The following is a 21,663-nucleotide window of genomic DNA, read 5'->3' as shown; positions in this document are numbered from 1 at the left end:
CCAAGTCAGCATCATTGTTAGCATGCAGCATCTTGGGGCCTGCCCCAACACTCCTGGATCAGAATCCGTATTCTGACAAGGTCTTTAGTGAGCCATGTGCACCAACAGGGGTGAGACTTCGGAGTAAAACCACAGAGCCATCTGTCTCTAAGCCAAACGGAGCCCAGCTGTGTACGCAGGGCACTAAGCCTCTCTAGGCTCTGTTTTTCTCACCTGAAAAGTGAAGGCCTTGGGCAGTACTTTTCATGATCCCCTATAGTTGCAAAACTTTATGATCCTTCTACAATCATGCTGTGAGAGCTGCTACTTCAAAGTGAACTGGAAAATACATCTTTGGTTGAAACAGATCCCAGGAGATCATCTAGTACTGCTGTCTCCTCTTAGCAGTCTATGTTCAGCCCTGCCTGGGTGATTTAGTGGGGCCTAGGGTATGTACAGTTTTTGGGTAAAATAGCTGAATCTTTCCAGAGGGTCAATTTATTTAAATTTTTCAGGTTCAACAATTTTAGATTCAACAGTAATGAGTATGCTGTGGAGTAAAATGAAGTATTTTCATAAAATTTTACATTTTACACTTTCCTGCAAGCAAGTCTGAGCTCTAAGACTTACCAAGAGTGCAAACAGAATATATATGTGAAAGTAAGAGGGAAGTAGCCCTTTGAGCCCCACATCTTATTTTAAAAAATCTATTTAAAATAGATATCTATGGAGACTTTTCATAAAAGTTTCCTACAAAATGAAAATGAAAACTCACTCCAAATGACATTCTAGCTCATCTTGGAAAACATAAAGAGACAATTCTGATAGAAAAAAATAATTTCTCCACCAAAACTACTACGGTGACATGAAATGACTAAGTCTTAATTCCTACTGTAATGCTGGCAGGTGGAAAGAAATGAAAGCACCAACAATGCACACATGGAAGATCTTTATACTCCATAAACAATGAAGGAATAGTCAGTGGACACTGGGGCACAGTAAGGTTAAATTTCATTTACGTGTGTGGCAGAAATAACAACACTGGTATGTATGGGTCCTACAAGTGTGCTGCAAACATGGTCGAGGAGGAGATCTTACCTAGGGCCTTCGTTGGTTATTAATCAAAATACAAAAGCACTAAAAGAGCTTCTTATCTAAGGTTGTATAGACTTGGTTTTAAAAAAAAAAAGGCTTCTCTCTAGGAACTGGACTTTACCCAGCTTTTATTAGCAAAAAAGGCTTAGTTTTTGAAGCAACAGACCTGGCAAATGGGCCTCTAGTTGACTAGGGCCATCAAAAATAATGATGCCTTATATACTTTCTTTGATTCATGGTCTGTAGCATCATCTCATTCATTATTTATTTGATCTTTATTTTGCACCAACACATGGAAAATCTAGGACAGTGATGGTGAACCTTTTAGAGATGAGTGCCCAAACTGCAACCCAAAACCCACTTATTTTTTGCAAAATGCCAACACTGCAATTAAACCTGAATACTGAGATTTTAGTTCAGAAAAAACAACTTATACATTAACATCTTTTGTCTTAAAAGAAAAACAACACAAATGCCATAGGTTTGCCACCAATGATCTAGGGGCTAGAGAGGTGATGTGATTTGTCCAAAGTACGGGGCAAGTTGGGCTATCTGAACCCAGGACTTATGATTTCCAGAACCTGTTCCTTACTGACCAGCCTGCATCTCTGGACACAGAAAGGATGCTCTGAATCAACTCAGTAAACCTTGATCAGAGCCTCTGACATGTCTATTCCTGTGGCTGACTATCCTTGTCAATGTATCCATGTCATCTTTCAGATGATCACTTAAAACATTTCCTAAAAACCCTAAAAATATAAAACTGGCAAGGACAGTAGCACTCAGTAGCTTACTCAAACCAGCTGGCATGATGTGCTAGAAAGTGACTAGTCAAGTGTCCTTCAGCCACTCTATCTGGGGGACATTGAGCAGATTACTAAGGCTTTGTAGGTCTCAGCTTTATGAAGAATGAAAGAAGTCTTAGACTAGATGATTTCCAGTATTTTTAAACTGTATGGTACTTTTTATTCTATGGCTATTTAAAAAATATAGCAAATATATTTAAACATTACTTGGAAAATATAGCAAGTATATATCTTGTGTTTTCCCTAAGTTCACAGCACCTCTGTCACCATGGCCCTGCCTCCCTCCAACAAAAACCAGGTGGACCTGAACCACTGACACCACTGGCCAGACCCTCTGAGCCAAGGGGATCTCTAAACTCCAATGTCATATGTAAGTGTAAATGAACCAAAATACAACTCCAGAACCCAAGAAACACAACAAGTAAAATGAACTCTGTCTACGCTTCTGACAGACAGTTTACTATCAAGCTAGTAATTCCTTTGCAAACTATTTTATGATGTCAGAACAGACTAGGGAAACATATTCTATTTACATGTGGGGCTACTTTCATTAGAAGTTGGACACAGAAGGGTTGTACCTATGTGGCAGAGTAGGAGCTTAGCATCCACAAAGCTCTGGATTCCCAGTTATCCTTGCCCTCCATGAACCCATAATGTTAAACAGAGAGGAAATGTATGTATGTTAAGTATTCTACATATTTTAGACTATAAATATGGATACCTTACGTTTGAATTCATTAAGCATTTATATTTTGAAAAAAATCATTTTTTTCAGATTGACTTTCATTATCACCAAGCATTTAAAGCCATTCATACCTTAGAAGAGTCTGAACTTTTCATATATGGCTCAGCACAATGTGTGATGCTCCCCTGAAGGACTTTTTCAATTCTGGCCACAAGAAATATATCTGGATGTGGACATGTGACTGAAAATATTCCCTAGGAGACAGTTTTCCTCAGTTAGTAGAATTCACAGCTGCATTAAACAAATCCCATACCCATTAAAGCAGCAAAAAACAGTGAAACAGTACAACTTGTGAGAATGCAATGCCAAATTGATGAGCAGAGCAATAGTTTATCATCTGCTCAAAAAGTCTATTTGGTGGGGCAGACAACAAGGAGAAAGCTTAGAAGAGGTGAGAAATCAAAACCACTACTTCCTCGGTTTGCTTTTCCTGTCTAATTACATACACTGTCCACATAATTAACACTCTAAATTACTCTACTTGTGCACTGCAAGGTCTCATTCTGGGTTTATAATGTATTTCTACAGCATGTGCAAGGTAAGTCTGAGCAGTACACGTGCTGGGCCCTGATCCCTACCTGCTTTGGATACTGCATGGCGGCTGCATGAAGGATATCCTGAAGGGCAGGTGGGCTCTGGCCACCATTCAGCAGAGCTGGGGACGTGGGAGCCAGCATCTGCCGCACTGACAGGTGATTCAGGTCCACGTGGAAATCAGCAGAAATCTTTCGGTTGTATTTTATGTCAAACAGGGACAGAGTAACAAAGAAAGGCTCTACCTGAATAAAACAGAACAATTCAGATCATCACTCCGGATCAAACAGCTGGGGAAAAACATGCTGATATCAAAGAAAAAATGATGAGACCTATTTATAGACTGCTGCCATAAATTACTACTAGAGATAAATAGTTTTGTCTTGTATCACATAGAGAATTAGGTTATAAAACATTTTTAAAACAAAACAACTATTTACCTTTATGTGCTTTGGTACTTAATGTATGCTCCACAGAAAACGATTGTGGCTCTTCCTCAAGCACCTAGAACAGTGGCAAACCTATGGCACACGTGCCACAGCAGGCTGTTTGTTATCACGGGAAGATCTAACAGGTTCGCCATCACTAATTTAGGATAAAATCCTCACCTGGAACCCTGAGCATAAACCTATCTTCCCTAAACATCACAAACGTCCTCAAACATCCTGTCCCCGAAGGCTGAAGAACCTCCATAAATATCCTGATCTAAACCTTCCACTTCTTTGGTACTGGCAACTAGGATTTCAAATGCAGACTGCACTGTAAATGAGCGATGTTCACATCTGGGATCTTTGAACATTAAAAAAATCTTTATTCTTAAAGAGGAAAATTACATTTGTAGTTGGTCCTTCTTCATTTTCAGCAACACAGCATTGCAAATTGAAAGATAAGTCATTGCACTTGACAAGGATCCTTTTTCCAAACTTCTCTTCAAATGGCTTCACTTCTGGCTCAGCTGGTGAAAAGTCAAGCTTCTTCAAAAGGAAATGTACATAGATAAATACATATGTTCCCTTTTAAATATTCCATCATAAATGTACCCAGAAAAACTGCCTAAAATACAGAAATGCTATATATGCTAATTATTTATAATAGTATTACTATTGTATAGTAAGTTCATATAGTTTATAATAGTTACAAACAGTTCATAGTGATGGTCAAGTAAACAATGATACACCTACTCAAGAGGTAATTATATAGGGCTTAAAAATTATGGTAATGAGCAACCCAAGTGTTCATTAACAGATGTGTACAAATACATTAAAATGATAAATATACACATACACATATATTTGTATACATATACACAATTGAATATTAATCAGCCATAAAAAAGGAAATTCTGATAATATGGATGGACCCTGAAAATACTATGTTAAGTGAGAGAATACACAAAAGAACAAATACTCTTAATCTCAGCCCACATCTATGAGGTTCCTAAAATAGGTAAATTCATAGAGACCAAAAGTAGAACAGGGGTTATCAGGGGATTTGGGTTAAAGGAGGAACAGTGAATTACTGCTTGATGAAATTTCAATTTGAGAAGATGAAAAACTTCTGTAAACAAAGAGTGGTGGGCCGGGGATTTAGCTCAGTGGTTTCACCGCCTGCTGCGCAAGCTCAAGGACCCGAGTTTGATCCCCAGTACCAAAAGAAAAGAAAAAAACCAAACAGTGGTAGTTGTGTACAATAATAAGAATGTATTTAATGCCACAGAACTTAAATGTAGAAACTGTTAAAATTGTAAATTTTATATTATATACACAATACCAAAATAAGCAAAAACTGCCCAAAAAAATGCACATGCAAGCACGCATGCGTGTGAAGTCAGGCCTGTGAAGAAACATAGAAAAATACATACTGAAGTAAAATGGGAGAAAAATGTCTATATAAAAAAAAGACCACAAATGAAGAAGGGAATATTCAGGATGTTCTCTCTCCGCAGCTCTGTGAGGTGCTTACTGTCAGGAGCAGACATGAAGGTCCTGGCTGCACTGGTTTGGTTTTGAGGTAGGCTGCATACGCTGCCAGGTTTGTATCTAGGACTGAACTCGGGCTAGTCAGAAATCATCACTGCCTCCTGGGTGTCTGCAGTGATATTTGCTATTTTCTCTGGCTATTTTAATGGGTAAATTACATAACTTTTGTGGATCTGAGAATGTCCTTGGCTAAATCTTTATTAATATTCAACAATCTATTGAATATCAACTACAATAAATATGGTATGACAATGAAAATATAGGTTGTTTTTATTTTTCCTCAAATTTTCTATATTATTACACTGCTTGTTGATACAAAATAAACAAATGCCAAAGATCTCTTTCTCATCCTCTTAGTTTTATATTTGACATATTAAAATAGTTCTTACCTGGGCATCTGGATCCAAGTAAAAAAGTTTAACTCTGCTTTCACTTTTCAGTTTGATTTCTGCTTCTCTGGTACTCTGATAACAAGATAAATAAAAATGATATTTAACAAAATGCTTTTTAACAGAGCTACATTTGAAAGTTATCCCATCCCAAAGATCGGGGATATTAGACACCCCTGCCTTACCCCTAAGAGACAGCTGCATTTCAACAAACAGGAATATACCACGGCCTATGCAGCATATAAACAAATGGTGTGTGGAAGGGACCAAGTTCACATGTGATCCTTGCCCTTCTGGGATTGACAGCCAATTGTGAGTCAAAAACAACCCGAAGAAAGCAAAAGACAATGATTAGACTTCAAAACTGTTAAGAAAGCCTTCATAAAGTACTGCAATGTAGGACAGGTTTTGAACAAAGGGGCAGAACTTAGCCAGAAGGAAGCACGAACCTCCTTGGTTAATTGGAAAGGATACATGGACAGACACTGAGGACAGAAATGAGCCCAGATGGTATGAAGGACTGAATAGGGTCAAGACTGGGGGTACAAGAAGAGAAAGAGAAAGCAATACATTTTAAATGGGAGGGAAAAAGAACCAGGATAGATCTTGAAGGACAGTAAGATGCTGATTCATCCAATGAATATTAAATGAGCACCTACAATGTGTCAGGCAATGGCACATGAATGAAAAAAGTTACTAACCCCAAGGAACACCAGTTGGAGAGGAGCTGGATACTCAAGTAGTAAGAATGGCAAAGCGTAAGGAATAGTGGGAGCTCACCTGACTTAAGGGGTAGCAATTGGGAAAGACTTCCCAGAGGAAAGCCTCTCTTGAAGGACAAGCACTTTTGGCCAAGGAAGGAAATAAGAGCAGTATAGGAGGAAAGCCGCAGGTGGAAAGGGACAAGTCAAACCTCAGCAATGATTAGGTCGATGGATACAACTGAATGGTAGGGTGTGGAGGGGAAAACAAGAAATGAGTCTGGGATTTATATGCTAAGGATCGGTGATGTCATTCAGAACTGAAAACATTCTAACAGTTTAAGCAACAATAAAATAAAATAATGACTTCTGCATTTTAGAAACATCCCTTGGGGATGAAGCAAAGGATTAAATAGGATACGACTAGGAGGCCCATTGTACCTTTCATGGGTTGAACAACAGTCTCCCAGGCTCACAGCAAGGCGCACAACAAATCCCACATTTCTGTCTTGATTAATCTGATCAATGATGGTTCCATTAACGGCGATAGATAATTCAGGTAAAGAGCAAACTTCAGGGAAGGATGATACACAAGGTGGAGTGTGAGGCTGCCTGTAGGATTTCCAACTGAAAACATCCAGGAGATGGCTAAAGGTATGGGACTTGAGAACTATGTGGAGAGGAAAGCTAGAGACAGGGACTTGAAAACCTTCAGAGTGCAGGAGGGAAGAGAAGTCTTGGGAGTGGATGAGATTTTCTGAGGAGAGTGTGAAGGTGAGTCTGAGGACAGAAGACCAGGAGCTCCAAAAATGAAGAGATGGAGAGAGGAGAAACCACTGAAGGAGACATATGGCGGCAGGCAGGGAGGGTGGAGATGTGGGTCATAAGAAAAAAAGAGGTTTCTAAGACATCCAAACAATAGAAGTCATCTCTGATCTCATTATTTATCACATCTGGTCCCTCTACATACATATCCTATTCTTCTTGGCAATCAGAGCACTGTTACTCCCAATCTCCATAGTTAAGTTTATGGAGTCAGAACAGAATGTCCTGCATCATCTGTTACTTTCCTCAAGAATATGTCACATCTCAACACTTGAAAATGGGGCAGTAACAGTCATGGTGGAGAAGGTGTTTTGTCTTCTCTGTTGGTGGCTGAGTAAGGTCTACTACCACATCTCTAATCAAGACTAATGAGAAATTAAGCATCCTCTTGATCTTGACAGCCCTGAAGTTGTTACAATAGGAATAGGTCCTTAGCAAGGTCTTATGACTGTATTTAACCAACTGTTTACATCTAAATAAAATGACCACTTGAATACTAAGAAATGGGCTGGGCTCTTAACTTTAGTTCAGCTGTTAACTAGCTAGCTGTGCAAGGTAGCTGGTCCCACTTTCATTATAGTATAAATGTTGAACAAAATGATGGCTCAAGTCTCCGGCCCTAATGAAATTTATCTTAATACTAACTGTGGGAGCTTTGAAGCTTCTGGAGGTTAAGAGGTAAATCTTCTGTTCATGCTTTCAGGGGAAAAAATGAGCCTGTGGCTGAGGCAGGCTCTCTCTATATGGGAAATGAGATTGTTTCATTTTACTTCAGACTGCCTATCACTTTTCCTAGTTTTTCACATCAAAAGAACCAGAACCTATACAAACAGAATCTACTTAACTGAAAGCAAAGAATTTATTTTATATTGTGTACTGCTTATGACGTTTTCTAACAAAGCCATCAGTACTAGGTGCTGCAAGCCACCACCATCAACAGCGTATTCTACTTCTGAATTGTCTGCTTGAGTCCTTCAACAAAGCGAAGACTGTGATCTCAGAGCTAACATAGAGCAACGGGTTCTTTTTTTGTTTGTTTGTTTGTTTGTTTGGTACCAGGGATCGAACTCATGACCTTGCACTTGTGAGGCAGGTGCGGTGCCACTGAGCTAAATCCCCAGCCCAGCAATAGGTTCTTAATGTAGATGCAATTCCCGGTACCCTTCTGAAAGATACTTCTTGTTCCAAGTTGTCTATGCTAGGAGATGAGAAATTAATAAAGCAAGGAAAACTGTACGAGTTCCTTATAATTAAAAGACCAGTTAAGGATGTAAACATATGAAAAGAAGCAAAAGAACTAAAATAACAGGCAAAATAAAAACAAAGCATGCTTATTGTCCACTAATATCTAACAAATATATTCTTCATCAGAGATATCCCAAAGAAGAGGCAATGTTAGATATAATAATAACCTAAAAGCTATAACCTACCTTACATAGGCAGCTCTGCTATGAGCTAGATAAAAACAAATTCAGCTTCTGAAATTTCCTCCCATACCTTCCCAGACCTATGCATTAAACAAAGGGGAAGCCCAACAGTGGCTTAAGGAATTAACAGATAAAATCTAGAAGGTAAGAAAATACGGCTTAGTAAGGGCAATGCTTCATCTAACACCAGGGAATAATAAAGATCTAGAAAAATAATAATAATGAAAGCTGATATTTATTGGGCATAGCTAACATATATATATTACCCTAAGTGGCCATTTAAATTTTATACAACCTAGGGTTAGGGATGTAGTTCAGTGTTGGAGCACTTGTTTAGCAATGTACTTTTAATCTCCAGGAAACAACAAAAACACCCTCAAATTTTATGCAACTGTATAAATTAAAAGGCAAATAGCACTGGTATCAGCCTTATTCATTAAGAGAAGAAACAAGGCTAAGCACTTTGCCCAACGTCTCCTAGCATTAAATAGAAGCCTCGCCTGCCTGCCTTCTGAGTCTACACCAGTGGTGGCGAACCTATGGCACACATGCTGCAGCGGGCTGTTTGTATTAATGAAAGCTCTAAAAGGTTTGCCATCAGTGGTCTAGACTCTTAACTCGTCCCACTGGCTTGGACCAGTGGGAAAATGAACAGGCAAGTCAGAGAGGAAGAAAAAACCAAATGGTAAATAAATATATGGATGTATGGAAAATATTACTAGTAAGCAACAACATATAAATCAAAGCACAATAAAACATCATTTTTCACTCCGATGACAATACAAAGTACTAGGAATGTAATCAATCACTTTGGTGAAAGAAGAATCACAACAGGTTAACAGTGTATTCTCAGGAATGGAGGATGCAGGAAAAGATTAATTTCTTTTTGCAAATTTGTGTGCCTTTATTTATTATACCAAGCACACTTATAAAATTTAGTTTTAAACTGGATAAAGATGTGGGTTTTTTATAAAACGGAGTACTACTCAGACATAAAGAATGAGAAACTAGAGACATTTATAGCTAAATGGATGCATATTGAGGCCATACTCTTAAGTGAAATAAATAGGACACACATGTGTAAATACCAAATAGTTTTTCTAGTGTGAGAAACTGAAAGTGTAAATAAGGATTAAAAGGATTAATAACAAATAATTGATACTTTGAAATAGGAAGAAAAGGCCCAAAGGGGTAGGGGAAGTGGGAGGGGAAGGGGAAAGGAAAGAAGGGAAAGGAAAAATTATACGAAAAGAAAAAAATGGAAACAAAGTCTATGTAAATAGGGAAGGGTGGAGGGGTGAAGGGCACACAGGGAATGGGTAAAAAATAAGAACCAAGATACATCATGTACAGGTACAAGCAAGCACCCAATGATAAATGCAAACGTATCGTATACCTAAAATATACCTGTAAAAGAATTTAAGCAAAAAAAAAAATTTAGAAAAAAAATTTAGTTTAAAAAGTTTTACTTTTAATTAAAAATTTTAGAAAAGACAGTAAAACACTTATAATACATACTTTCACAATTTAAGAGCTCATAACATACAGCTATAAAAAAATCTATTATCCCAAAGATTATGTAGCTGAGCACTTTTCAAAGTGAGAGAAACCAGCTCTGTTCTTAAAATAATCTGTGGTCACTCTATATTGTGGCTGTTGTAAGAACTGCTTAGCTTTTCTCCAAACACCCTGTTACAACCAGCCTGTTCATGGCCCATTTGCTACTCTGGGTTCAGCAGAGAGGAGAACAGGAGGAAAAAAAGATAGAAAAGGACAATGGCAGAAACTGGCACTTGCCTTGAAGCCAAAGAAAATGATTCAGCTATAACAAGCTATTCTCCTGTCCTATCCAGTACTCTAAATTCAGTCATAAATGACACATCCTACTCATGTTTTGTCTTAAGTAGTTAGGGATCAAACACTTAAAGGTTTCCAGAAAGAGCATACTCTATGGTCCTGAGTTTATTGGTCAGTCAATAAAGCAATCTAAAGTTAAGACTATGGCCAACAACATCTTATTTGGAGGGTGAGTTTTCAGAAAAAATATCATACTGACAATTGGTTGGGTCATTTAAATAGAATGTGTTGAAATAAGAAGAACTACCAAAATATTTTGAGGCTAGAATATATACTTTTTAATTTTAAGGACTATCAAGACTTGTTTCTTTTACTTCTAAGATACCTAACTGGCCAAGACTATTACCTCACTCCAAGTCACAAAGCCAGGAAAAGCATTACAGAATACAGAGCCCCAGATATGGAATGCCAGGTGCCCTAACAAACACTCCATAGCCTACTTCTGTGTATCATAACACAATGACATTGTTTTCTGGATTGAAACATACGGAAAGAAATGTTTGTTACAGAGTTGGTTTAAAAAAATTAGAAAAAGTATCTGTGAAACTGTTTGAGTTCTGATAGGTTCTGCTGAGCTTGACCCTGTGACCCTTACTCAACCTCAACGAGACTATGAAGTCTGAGACACCAAGCTTTGTTCTGCATTCAACTGTGAAAGATCTGCCTGGAAACATAAGTTCATTCACTTTAAAACGAAACAGAAGGAACAATTTGGGGTTGCCCACAAATTGCTTCTCTTTTAGAACCACATGGAGAGACTAAGAGTGAGCTACTGTTCCTGGGGTACAAAAGAAGCTCAAAAATGGAGGGAAATGTAAAAGGAAGCACAAGGGTTTTCTTCACATCATTTTTATATAAAGAGGTAATCTATATGTTCCAATGTGATCTAAGATAATGTAAACAGAGGAAAGAAATGAAATGATTAGGAGTGGAGATTACAACCTGACTGCTATTCCCTGACTGTTTAGGGAAGAAACCAATTAACTAACCCATATGTTTAAGACTGATGCTGTATATCTGTGTATTTACAACAAAAATTGTTTAGCTCCACACTATAAAAGGAGGAAAAGGACAGGTTTTAGGATAGATACAGCATGTTCCCTAATATCAAAACAATAAAGATGTTCAGTACTCAATGTATGAACATAAGTTCCAAGAATATACAAAATACCCTGAAAGCCTAAATCTATTTCACTCACACCAAAAGTAGAGGGCCCCTCCATAATATACCAAAATGAGATGTTATTTTTCCACTAAAATACCTTCCTGTCGATCATATCCTGTTTGGCTATGTCTTAGTCACAAGGGAAAACAAACGTTGGAGCAACAGGATGAATGAGGCAGAAAATGGAGCTGAACAGAGAGAAGCCTGCCAACAAATTCCATCTTCAACCATCTTCTGCCTTCCTCCATTGTTTTAGGCCTGTCTCTGCAATCTTACTTAACCACTTACCAGTCCAATTATTTAAATATAGGATGACCAAAAATTGCATATTTTTTGTTAATTTTTATAAGAGGAAATATAAAAATGACTATTTTATCAAATTTATTCAAGAATTGAATGGTTGAAATAACACCTGCTTGAGTGATGCTTGGGATAGTTAGTACATAAACAAACGTACTGCCCAGGTGAAGCCTGGGGCGAACTGTTAAGTGGTTAACTAGCCCTATTTCCCCCTTACCCTTTTCTTCTCAATTATTTTTTAAACTCTCCCTAAGAGCTGTGTGCCTCCCACTCTGTCTCCTCATCCCCTCTACCCCAAACACACTTCAATCTCTGATTCTGTAACCATGGAAACCATGCCTCCTTCAACAGGATGACCAGTCACCAGCCAACTTCTCTGCTTTCTCAATAGGTACAAAGGATCCTCCTCCCAGACACCAGAGGGGGATGATAAACAGCCAAGCTCTGGACTGTGAAGGGATTGGGTACAGGTCTCCAGTTGGGCCTCAGCCCCTCATACCGCATACCACTGAGCAGACCATGAAAAGGCACAGGTGACAAGACAAACAACTCCCAGCACCCAGCACGTTGGGTAGATGGCAATACGTTTTGCTTTAATTTGTTTCCCTTCAAAAAAATTACCTTCTGCCTTTTCCTACCTTCTTAAATAACGTTTTTAAAACATCTGAGAGCTAGGAGGAAAAACACAGAAAAGACTGCCACATTTGTCAGATTTGATTATGACCCAAAGTAAGAAATGTTTTATATCACAATATAATATACATCATGTACATATATACATATATATCACTAAGGGTAGCATAATTTTATAATCTCTACTCGATTCTATGCTGTTTAATTTTTTTAAATGTATGTCACATAATGTTGGGCTAAAGTAGTCTGCCACAAAGAGTATACACACTGGATGATTCCATGCATAGAAAGGCTTACATGAGTCAAACTAACCTTCAGTAATAAGAGTCAAAAGGATAGGAGAGGGGTACAAGACAGTTTTCTGGGATGTTATAAATGTTCTCTACATTGATCTAGGTGGTAGTTACATTGATATACAAATGCAAACCCAATCAAGCTGTATAATTAATCCTTGAGTATTTTATTCTATGTAAATTATACCTCAATAGAAAAAGAATAAAAATTAAAATAAAAAATAAGCAATGGGGTTGAAAACAAATTGCTTTCATTAACTACAGTGGCTTCAGCTAACTTGGTTATAAATCACAGCTTGAAAATAGTTCTAAATATGTCAATTTTAAAAATATGTATTTGTTTATATATGTATGTGTAAAATACCTCAATCTCCCTAGGTCTTAGGATCAAGCAATAATGAATTATGTTGGCTAGATAGCAAGAGAAGAAAAGAGAACACAAGTCCTATAGGTCTTTATAGAGAAAAATACAGTTTCCTAGATAATGAACATTAGGCTCAAATAATGAGTTTCCTCTTACTAGCATGTATTCATTCTGTTTACTTAGCTAGTATAGAAAGCTACTTTCTGAATTCTATCTAGATTGTATCACACATAATACCTACTTCAACAAACTAAAACCTAAACAGGTTCAAACATTTTGCTTTGAAACATTTTGAATCCTCAAACATCCAGAAAAAAAAAGCAAATCTCAATCCAAAATATACAGAAGTTCCTAACACAATGAGGCTGGGGGTGTAGCTTGGTGGTAGACTACTTGCCTACCATGCTTGAGGGCCTAAAGTTCATCCTCAGCACCAAAGAGGGTAAAAAAAAATTCTTAACATGAAACACAAACACACAAGCCAAAACTCTTCCCAGTCTAGGAGGAGGTTACAATGGTAGCTCTAAAGTTAGCTCTAATAGGCAGGTGCTAAAAAGATTCTGTGGAAACAGTCAAATTCCAAAGAAAAACAATGCTCTAAAATCCTAGCCAGGAAAGAAGATTTGTATTTTAGAACAGCCATGTTGTCTTGAAATAAAGGTCAATGCTAGTCTATTTATAATCCTATTCAGACAAACCATGTTTCTATTACAGTGTTTAACATGTGGGTGTGTGGGGGTCACTATTTCACTGTATTATCAAAAAAAGAATAGAAAGGCAGTAACAGCAAGAGCATAAAGGGCTACAGAACACAAAAACATTTCTCATTTCAAAAAGAATCATGCATAGATACATACAAGGAGACAAGTACAGGATATTCATTGTAGCATGTTCATGGTAGAAAAAATGGAAATAATAGAACAGCAAAAATACAATGTTTATACAGTACAATAAAATAAATAAACCAGATCTACAAACCAGCTAGGTCGGATTTCAAAAATACGGTTGAATTTTTAAAAATTTAAAAGCAATCCAGAATAAAACATATAGCAGGTTAGTATTTATGTAACATCCTAAATGTATAAAAACCACCAGATATATCATTATAATATATTTGTAAAAACATAAAAATGACATGCAAGTAAAACTCCATAATGGTTGCTCATTGGGGTGTGGGGAAGAAGAGAATGGGAATAAGGACAGTGCTTAAAAAGAACTTCAATTGTAAAATGTAAAATATTTTATTTCTTTTAAAAATACAGATGCTAAAAAAACTACAGTAATAGATATGAATCTGGGTCGTGGCAGATTCATGGTTGTTTGTTTACCTTTGTGCTTTTCAGTAACTTCTGGGCATCTCAAAATTATAAAACACTCATATCATCTTTTTTTTTTAATTGAGAGTAACTCAGGAACAATTTCTATAACTTAGGCAACCCCTCTTTAGTTTAGTAGCAAGATCACCACATCCATCTTCTTTGGAATTATGCCTAGTAATTTGAGTAACAGGAAGTACACATGTGAACACAGTAATACCTGGTTATTATGAGAACACTTACCTGTGTATTTTGGTTATTTCTTTAATACTTGTGATGCAGCATTAAATAGTATGAGAGAACAAATATTTGAGGAATTGTAAGAAATACTTTGTAGGGTGCATTTTGGAAAACAAACTGAAGACTCACTCAGAACAATGATATATTTCACATCATCTCATATTCAGGTCAGAAATCACAACTTAACTGTTATTTCAAGAGATTCTATTATGGATAAACTCATGAAATGAGAAAAGTTTCAACAGCATTCAAATAAGATCAGATGATTTAAGAAGATGTTACCTTGGCAAGTTCAGGCAGATAGCTATCTAAACCGGAACCAGAACCTTCCAATTTACATTGTTCATCATCTAAAATGGCAAAACAGATTATCCAAGTCACTTATAATGCAATATATTTTATTTAAAGCAGGAGAATTAAGGCTGTTTCTCTTATGTGCTTCTGAGTGCAGTGATTCTCAATGCTGGATGCACAGGAGAAACACATGTGAGCTTTGAAGATTGAAGCTCAGGTGCAGTGGTGAGAAGTAGAACCTGCAATTGCTAGTACAGTATGGACCTGGGCTACTCAGACTGATGCTAGCTATGAACAGCCTCCACAGCCTCACCCAATCAGAATCTTTGGTGGCACCAAGAAAATAGTATTAAATAAAAAAACCTTCCCATGCACTTCTAGGGGGCAGCCAGGGTTGGTTATTACCTAAAAGCTTGAAATATAGCATGAATTGTCGAAAACACAGCCAGACTCTTCCCATCAATTTAATCTGAGGCTCCAGTCCATCCTAGCTTTGTCTTAAAATTTCGAAAGGATATTATTATTATTATTTTTTTTTTTTTGGTACTGGGGATCGAACTCGGGACCTTGCACTTTTGAGGCAGGCGCCGGAACCACTGGGCTAAATCCCCGGCCTCCAAAGGATATTATTAATGCTAACTATAAGTGAGGATTCTCTGATAGAGACTTGAGATATACTTTTTAGTTTACTCTTCCCATCCAATCAGTAAGCTTCATTTTTATCCCCATTTTATAAGTGTGTAAATTGAGGCTTAGAAATATAACTAGCTTGTCCAAGATCACATAGTTGAAAAGTGTTATCACTAGCCTAGGACTCAAATCAAAGTCTTCCTCTTTACTTTCAACGCTGTGGTTTTTTCTCATGGAATTTCTATACAAACAATGTCAGGGCAGTAAACTATAATGTGACACAATCTTTGCTGTGAGGTTATCTGTAAAAGGCCCAGATCTGTCTCCCTCTCATATACCTGTGCTACATGCACTTGGCAAAATTAAAGACACCTGCAGAGCAAAAGTGGCTGTGGATGGCCTGAGCTACCTACCTTCATGAGAGTCTCCATTTCGCTTTTCTTGCATTGCAGCTTCAAAGTTGAGCTGGAGAATCTTGTTTAGAATTGTGATCCATTCTTCCATTTCCACTTCGCTATCAGCTGCCAAAAGATAACTACTTTTGTCTTGCATCTTGAGCTCAAAACCAAAACGCCTGACTTTATTGTTCTGAAATGGAAAAAGGGTAGACACATTTGGAGCTTCTTTAAAATAATTTCTCTGTCTTATTTGCTGATGGGTGCTATCTCATTGGCATTGTGGACCAAGCTACTTATATCCCTCCCATGAACCCCCACTGATGCCCACCTCCTTTACTGTTCCATCTGACTCATTATATTTTCTACATTATTATGTCTCCTGCAATGAAATGGAAGCACTTTATAGGCAGAGTGTTCCCATTTTTTTGTTCCAAGCTATATACTTAATCTTTAGGACAGTGTTTGGCACATCATAGGCACTTGAAAAATATTTGCTGATTGAACTAAATCTCATGCAAAAGTTTTATTAGTTTTTTAAAAAGTAGTGTGTAGCATTACATTTTTATTTATTTATTTTTGGTACCGGGGATCAAACTTAGGACCTTGCACTTGCAAAGCAGGCAGCGGAACCACTGAGCTAAATTCCTGGCCCAGCATTACATTTTTAAAAGCTAACTATCATGTATCAATATGTCTGGCTTACTTATCTGGAACTTTTATGAATCTCAAAAGTTATATGAACTCTTTCTATAGCCCTGTCTCACATCTCTGGCTTTCATGCCAATATGAGGGTGACTGGTTGTGAGTATAAACAGTAGGCCAGGTGCATGAGAGGGAGTCTGCACATACACCAGACCAGGATGTGACAGGCTTGGCACTGCTGACATTTGGGTGGATCATTCTTTGTCATACAGAGTGTCCTCCATATTGTAGGATGTTTAGTGATATCCTAGCCTCAATGCACTAGATACCAGTAGCACATCTGAGTGGTGGTAATCAAAACCATATCCAGACATTGTCAAATGTCCCCTGGAGGCAGAATCATCCCAGGTTGATCGCTCTAGATAGAGGTTCACTCTGAGGACCAGAGTACAGTATAGGTTGAGAGATGATGAGGGACAGAATAGCGACCCCCCTTCACCCACTCAAATTCTAGCTGGTTACCCAGAGTCCCCGAGGGAGCTCCCAGTCTCCACTCCTCACATACAATCCACAAAATAAAAAGTTAAAAGTGGGACAAGAACATTAGGCTTTTTCCTTCTCAGTCCCCATTTCTTCATGTGCTGTGTAAGTATAATCAACCTCAAGGGTCCTAACATACGTCTTTTAGGACTTAAGATTCTAAATTGTATTTCTGTCAAGTCCATCTAAAATTTTCAGTTTAGGCATTTCTTTCAATCCACAGCACTCATTAATTTTTTTATCAGATACAAAAGTAATGATAGTTTAAGAAAACCAAATCACAACTTTTGATGCTCAGTTTATAAACAGACATAGACAAAAACAAATAAATTTAATCTTTTGAAGCCTTGGATGAAAAACACCATCAGCCACATCTGCAAAAGGACTCTGAAGGAAGAGACTTTCACTGAAGTCAGAACCTTAGATTTTGAAATGGGCCTCAGAGACTATGGTAGCTCAGAACTGCTACACTTACAACTATCTGCACACTGTGCTGAAGACATGCAACAAAACTCTTATAAAACAAAAATAATTACTGCCTATTTCAAAATGAAGTTTCCAAATATATTTGGGTTTGTTTACACTTTTTAAAATTAGTGCCAGAAAGTTCAGCAAAAGAACCACTTAAAGGTATCTCAACTTAAGAATGCTACTATTTGGGAATCCCACACAAGAAGTTAAAATTCACTCTGATATTCCTTGTTTCACACTGTCAATAAACAACCTTTGATGGAATTTAGTTCTTCACAGTGTCTGCTTTAAACTAAAGTTGGGTTGTGAGCTGAGACATCCACATGCTGATCAGCTAGCTGCTGGCTGAGAATAATTTTCAGTGAACATGAAGTGGTGTTATTGTCCTGATCCAAGGCTCAAACACCATTTCATGTATTCCTTTTTTGTTTGTTTGTTTAGGGGAACAAGATCCGGCACAGTGGCTTTACTATTTTCCAATAGTTAAAGATGACAAGAATTTAACTAAAATTCCATATTCCTGATGTCCTGAAAAGGCAGCTGATCTGGCAACATCAGCTGTGGTTGACAAGCAGGTCCACCCTGTGAGCAGAGCACCTGGGCGCTTGTGTGTCACAGTTCCGAGGGTTCCCCAGTCCTTTTCTGGTTTTTTTTGGTACTGGGGATGGAACTCGGGTCCTTGCCCTTGCGTAGCAGGCATCGAAACCACTGAGCTAAATCCCCGGCCCATCCCAGTCCTTTTCTGAACTTAGCTGCTGGGCCCTTGCAGGCACCTGATTTTGAACACTAACTTCCATTTCTGGTCAGGATGAAGTAACAGGATCTGGATTTACTCTCCAGTCACATTTACTAGAACACTAGACAAAAGAGATGAAACAACCGTTCTCAGGTAAAGAACAACAGACGGTGTGGGGCCTGTGATTGCTGGTAGAAGGCAGTTCTATAGTACTACCAGTCCCTGGTAGAAGTGAGTCTGCATCACCTCAGCTTTCTGTCTAGAGGTGGCATTCATACTGGAGCACAGAACAGGAAACCCAAACAGGGTCTTAAGGCTTGAGGAAGACCCAGGGTGGTCAGAATATGACATACAGAGTATCCAGAGTGAGACAAAGGTAAAGAGTAAAAGAGAAAACTTGGTAAATAAACAAACAAACAAACAAGTCAACCTATGATCTCAGCACTCTGGGAGGCTGAGGATCCCAAGTTTGAGCCCAGCCTGGGCAACAGTGATTTAGTGAAGCCTGTCTCAAAATAAAATTTTAAAAAGGGATGGAGATGTAGCTCAGTGCAAAGACTCTGGGTTCAATCCCTAATAACACAAAAACAAAAACTGAAAGTCATACATCTATTTACATGTATAAGGACAACACCATTAGATACTCCCAAACAATATCAACATCTAGAGGGTAAAAGCGATGCCTTTAAAGTTCCCAAAATGACTTCACTTTGGATTTCTACAGCCAGTCAAACTGAGTCAAGTGTGAATGTAAAACAGATATCTACAGATACATTAAATCAAAAAATTATACCATCTTATACATGGCTTCTCAGGAAGCTACTGGAGGACAGGCTCTTGCAAAACAAGGAAACAGAACCAAAGAAGGGAAGACACAGGCTCCTAGAAGCAGGAAAGTCTACATGGTGAAGAAGGCAAAGGGAATCTCCAAGATGGCAGCTGTGTAGGCCAGAGAAAGCAATTAGTCTATCTTGGAGCAGGAATCCTATCTACCAGCACAGAAAACTTTCAAGAAAGTCCGAAGCTAGTAAGTAAAGAAAGAAGAGTGAACACTCATTATCTAGCAATATGAAGACAAACTCCAGACAAATAGACAAGTTTTAAAAACTGATTGTTTGAGGGAAGTGGGGAGTGGGTGAAGTGGAGGTGATTCGAGGATGAAGCACCTTCAGGACAGCTCTTCAGTACTGTCCACTGTTTCAATCACATGAATGGATTCACTGGATGAAAATGCAGCCTAACTTAGATAAACAAAGGTGCCTGCAGTCAAAACAGAAAGCCATGTCCCTGACTTCATTCATGCTGGCCACCCTCACAAACCTCCTTCGAGAATCCAGCTCAGTCAGTGTCATCAACCACTACAGGATCATTTTAAGGGAGAATTTTTTCTGTAATGGTGACTGCATCTATTGTGAGTTGTCAGGGAGAATACTCACTAGTCACAGAGCTCTCTGTTTGAGGGCCTCTAAGAAAAATGGCTGAATGATCTTCATTCTGAGATTACTTGGGGAGCTTCTGACTAATTGGATGTCTGTATATTATGTGCACTGCAAATTGTGAGACTGACTGTCTCCACATTTAGAAAGCAGACAGCCTAGTTGGGCCCACCCACAGCTGGTATGAGGTCTTCAAAACAATCCTTTGTCTTCATTCTGCTTCATCTCACCTCTACCTCAACACTTTGTTCATCCTTCTGTTTTCACTGTCACTTTAAATTTGTCACCCTGTATTTTATGTCTCCTTGTAAGCTGTTATCTTAAATCCTCTTGGAAATGACAAAAGGATAGATGGAGGGATGAACAGATGGGAAAACAGCAACCCACTTTCAGAGACAATTCCAAGAATGTGTAGAAGGGTGCATATCAAACTAGTAACAGGTTTCCGGGAAAGGGAGAGATGGGAGGAGCAGGGAGCCCAGGGAACTTTATTTGCACTTCTGACTTTTTTTTTATAGCAAGAATACACTTTTGTGCTATGTATAAAGATAATTTAAGTATAACTTTACAACTCTCACAATACTATGATCACAAAAATATACCATGCTGATGAGAAGCTTATCACCTGCCAGCACTGTTCTAAGCTCATTATATGTATTTTCTCAGTAACCATATTTGATACTATTATCATCCCTATTTAACAAATGAGGAAACTGAGGCAGAGAGGTTAAACGCCATCACTAAGATTAAAGTGGTGGAGTAGATATTTGAACACTGTCCAAGCTGTTAATAAGTATACAATATGGCCTTTGGGGTTATGATGGGGTGATAAAGTTGTCACTGAGATGCTAAAAACCATTGTAAATATTTCCACGTGTTAAATCATGTGGTCTTCTCGTTTACCCTACTAATGAAACACTGTCATTACCCAAATTCTGCAGATGAAGAAACTTTTTTTTCTGGTACCGGGGATCGAACTTGGGTCCTTGCGCTTGTGCAGCAGGCGGCGGAACCACTGAGCTAAATCCCCGGCCCAGAAGAAACTTTGAATAGTCAGACCAAAGTCCTATAGCTAAAAACCAGCCAAGGGCAGGTTTTAAACATAAGAACATATGCACCAGAGCACTTGTGCCCACTGTAACATAAATACCTGCCATTTTCTAAAATGCTGAAAATAGGACTTTATTTATTTTAAGGTTAGACATTATATTTCTATCATGAATAATGCCACCTTTGAAAGTGTTTGCTTAAATCTTACTGCACATAATACTATTACAAACAAAAAAAGTTGCTGATAAAACTCTTCACATTTACCTGAACCACACCCATGCAGGAATCCAAAAATATTGATCCTTTTGGTTCCTTGGAGATCTTTTCATCTTTGTAAAAATTCAAATTGTAGGATCCATCACCAAGTTGAATCAGGTGGAAAAATCGTCTCTTAAATGACTGAGGGAAAATGACACACACAGCTATTTTTCAAAATGAAAAAAAGTCACAATCTCTACCAATAAACCACAGCTACACAAATCCATAAAAACTCTTTTCATTCTCGCCAAAATAAATCTAATTCCAGAGGACATTCCAGGTAACTAGACTACCTGAAGATTTTCCATTACATCTAATGTCTGACCGAATTTCAATTCTGAGGAAGGTGTTCACTTTAACATCCACAGGTCATTTTTCTTAACCACAGAATTTGAGATTTTACATAACTACCAAAAGCAGTGCACGGAGTTCAACTTGGGATGCAGACTCTCAAATCCCCGAGCTTCTGGCTCACACAGAATAGGAACGGTTTTCTGCCTCGTGACACTGATTTTCCAGCCTCAGGATTATGACAATCAGCATTTCCTGATTTAATGTTC

General features: G+C 38.1%; 1 protein-coding gene across 25 annotated transcripts in view; it reads right to left on the bottom strand.

Annotated features, from left to right (window-relative positions):
- The window catches only part of Dock9 (dedicator of cytokinesis 9), a 239,728-nt gene that overhangs the window by 116,081 nt on the left and 101,984 nt on the right, over positions 1 to 21,663 (bottom strand). For 14 of the 25 annotated variants that reach the window (XM_087193042.1, XM_087193049.1, XM_087193052.1 and 11 more), the window contains exons 7-13: positions 21,110 to 21,244; positions 15,986 to 16,160; positions 14,931 to 14,998; positions 5,528 to 5,602; positions 3,993 to 4,133; positions 3,204 to 3,404; positions 2,697 to 2,819 (exon numbers count right to left, since the gene is read on the bottom strand). In XM_087193042.1, coding sequence (XP_087049168.1) covers positions 2,697 to 2,819; positions 3,204 to 3,404; positions 3,993 to 4,133; positions 5,528 to 5,602; positions 14,931 to 14,998; positions 15,986 to 16,160; positions 21,110 to 21,244 — 918 coding nt within the window. Of the gene's footprint in view, positions 1 to 2,696; positions 2,820 to 3,203; positions 3,405 to 3,992; positions 4,134 to 5,527; positions 5,603 to 12,440; positions 12,474 to 14,930; positions 14,999 to 15,985; positions 16,161 to 21,109; positions 21,245 to 21,663 lie in introns of all 25 variants that reach the window. The other 11 variants (XM_087193063.1, XM_087193046.1, XM_087193039.1 and 8 more) reach the window with 1 other exon arrangement.

This window comes from Heterocephalus glaber, unplaced genomic scaffold (genome assembly GCF_053883595.1).
Source record: "Heterocephalus glaber isolate CG9 unplaced genomic scaffold, H.glaber_assembly_v1.0 deba00001578, whole genome shotgun sequence".
Taxonomy (NCBI): domain Eukaryota; kingdom Metazoa; phylum Chordata; class Mammalia; order Rodentia; family Bathyergidae; genus Heterocephalus; species Heterocephalus glaber.
The sequence above is the reverse complement of the archived record's forward strand: the minus strand, read 5'-3'. Positions and strand labels throughout refer to the sequence as shown.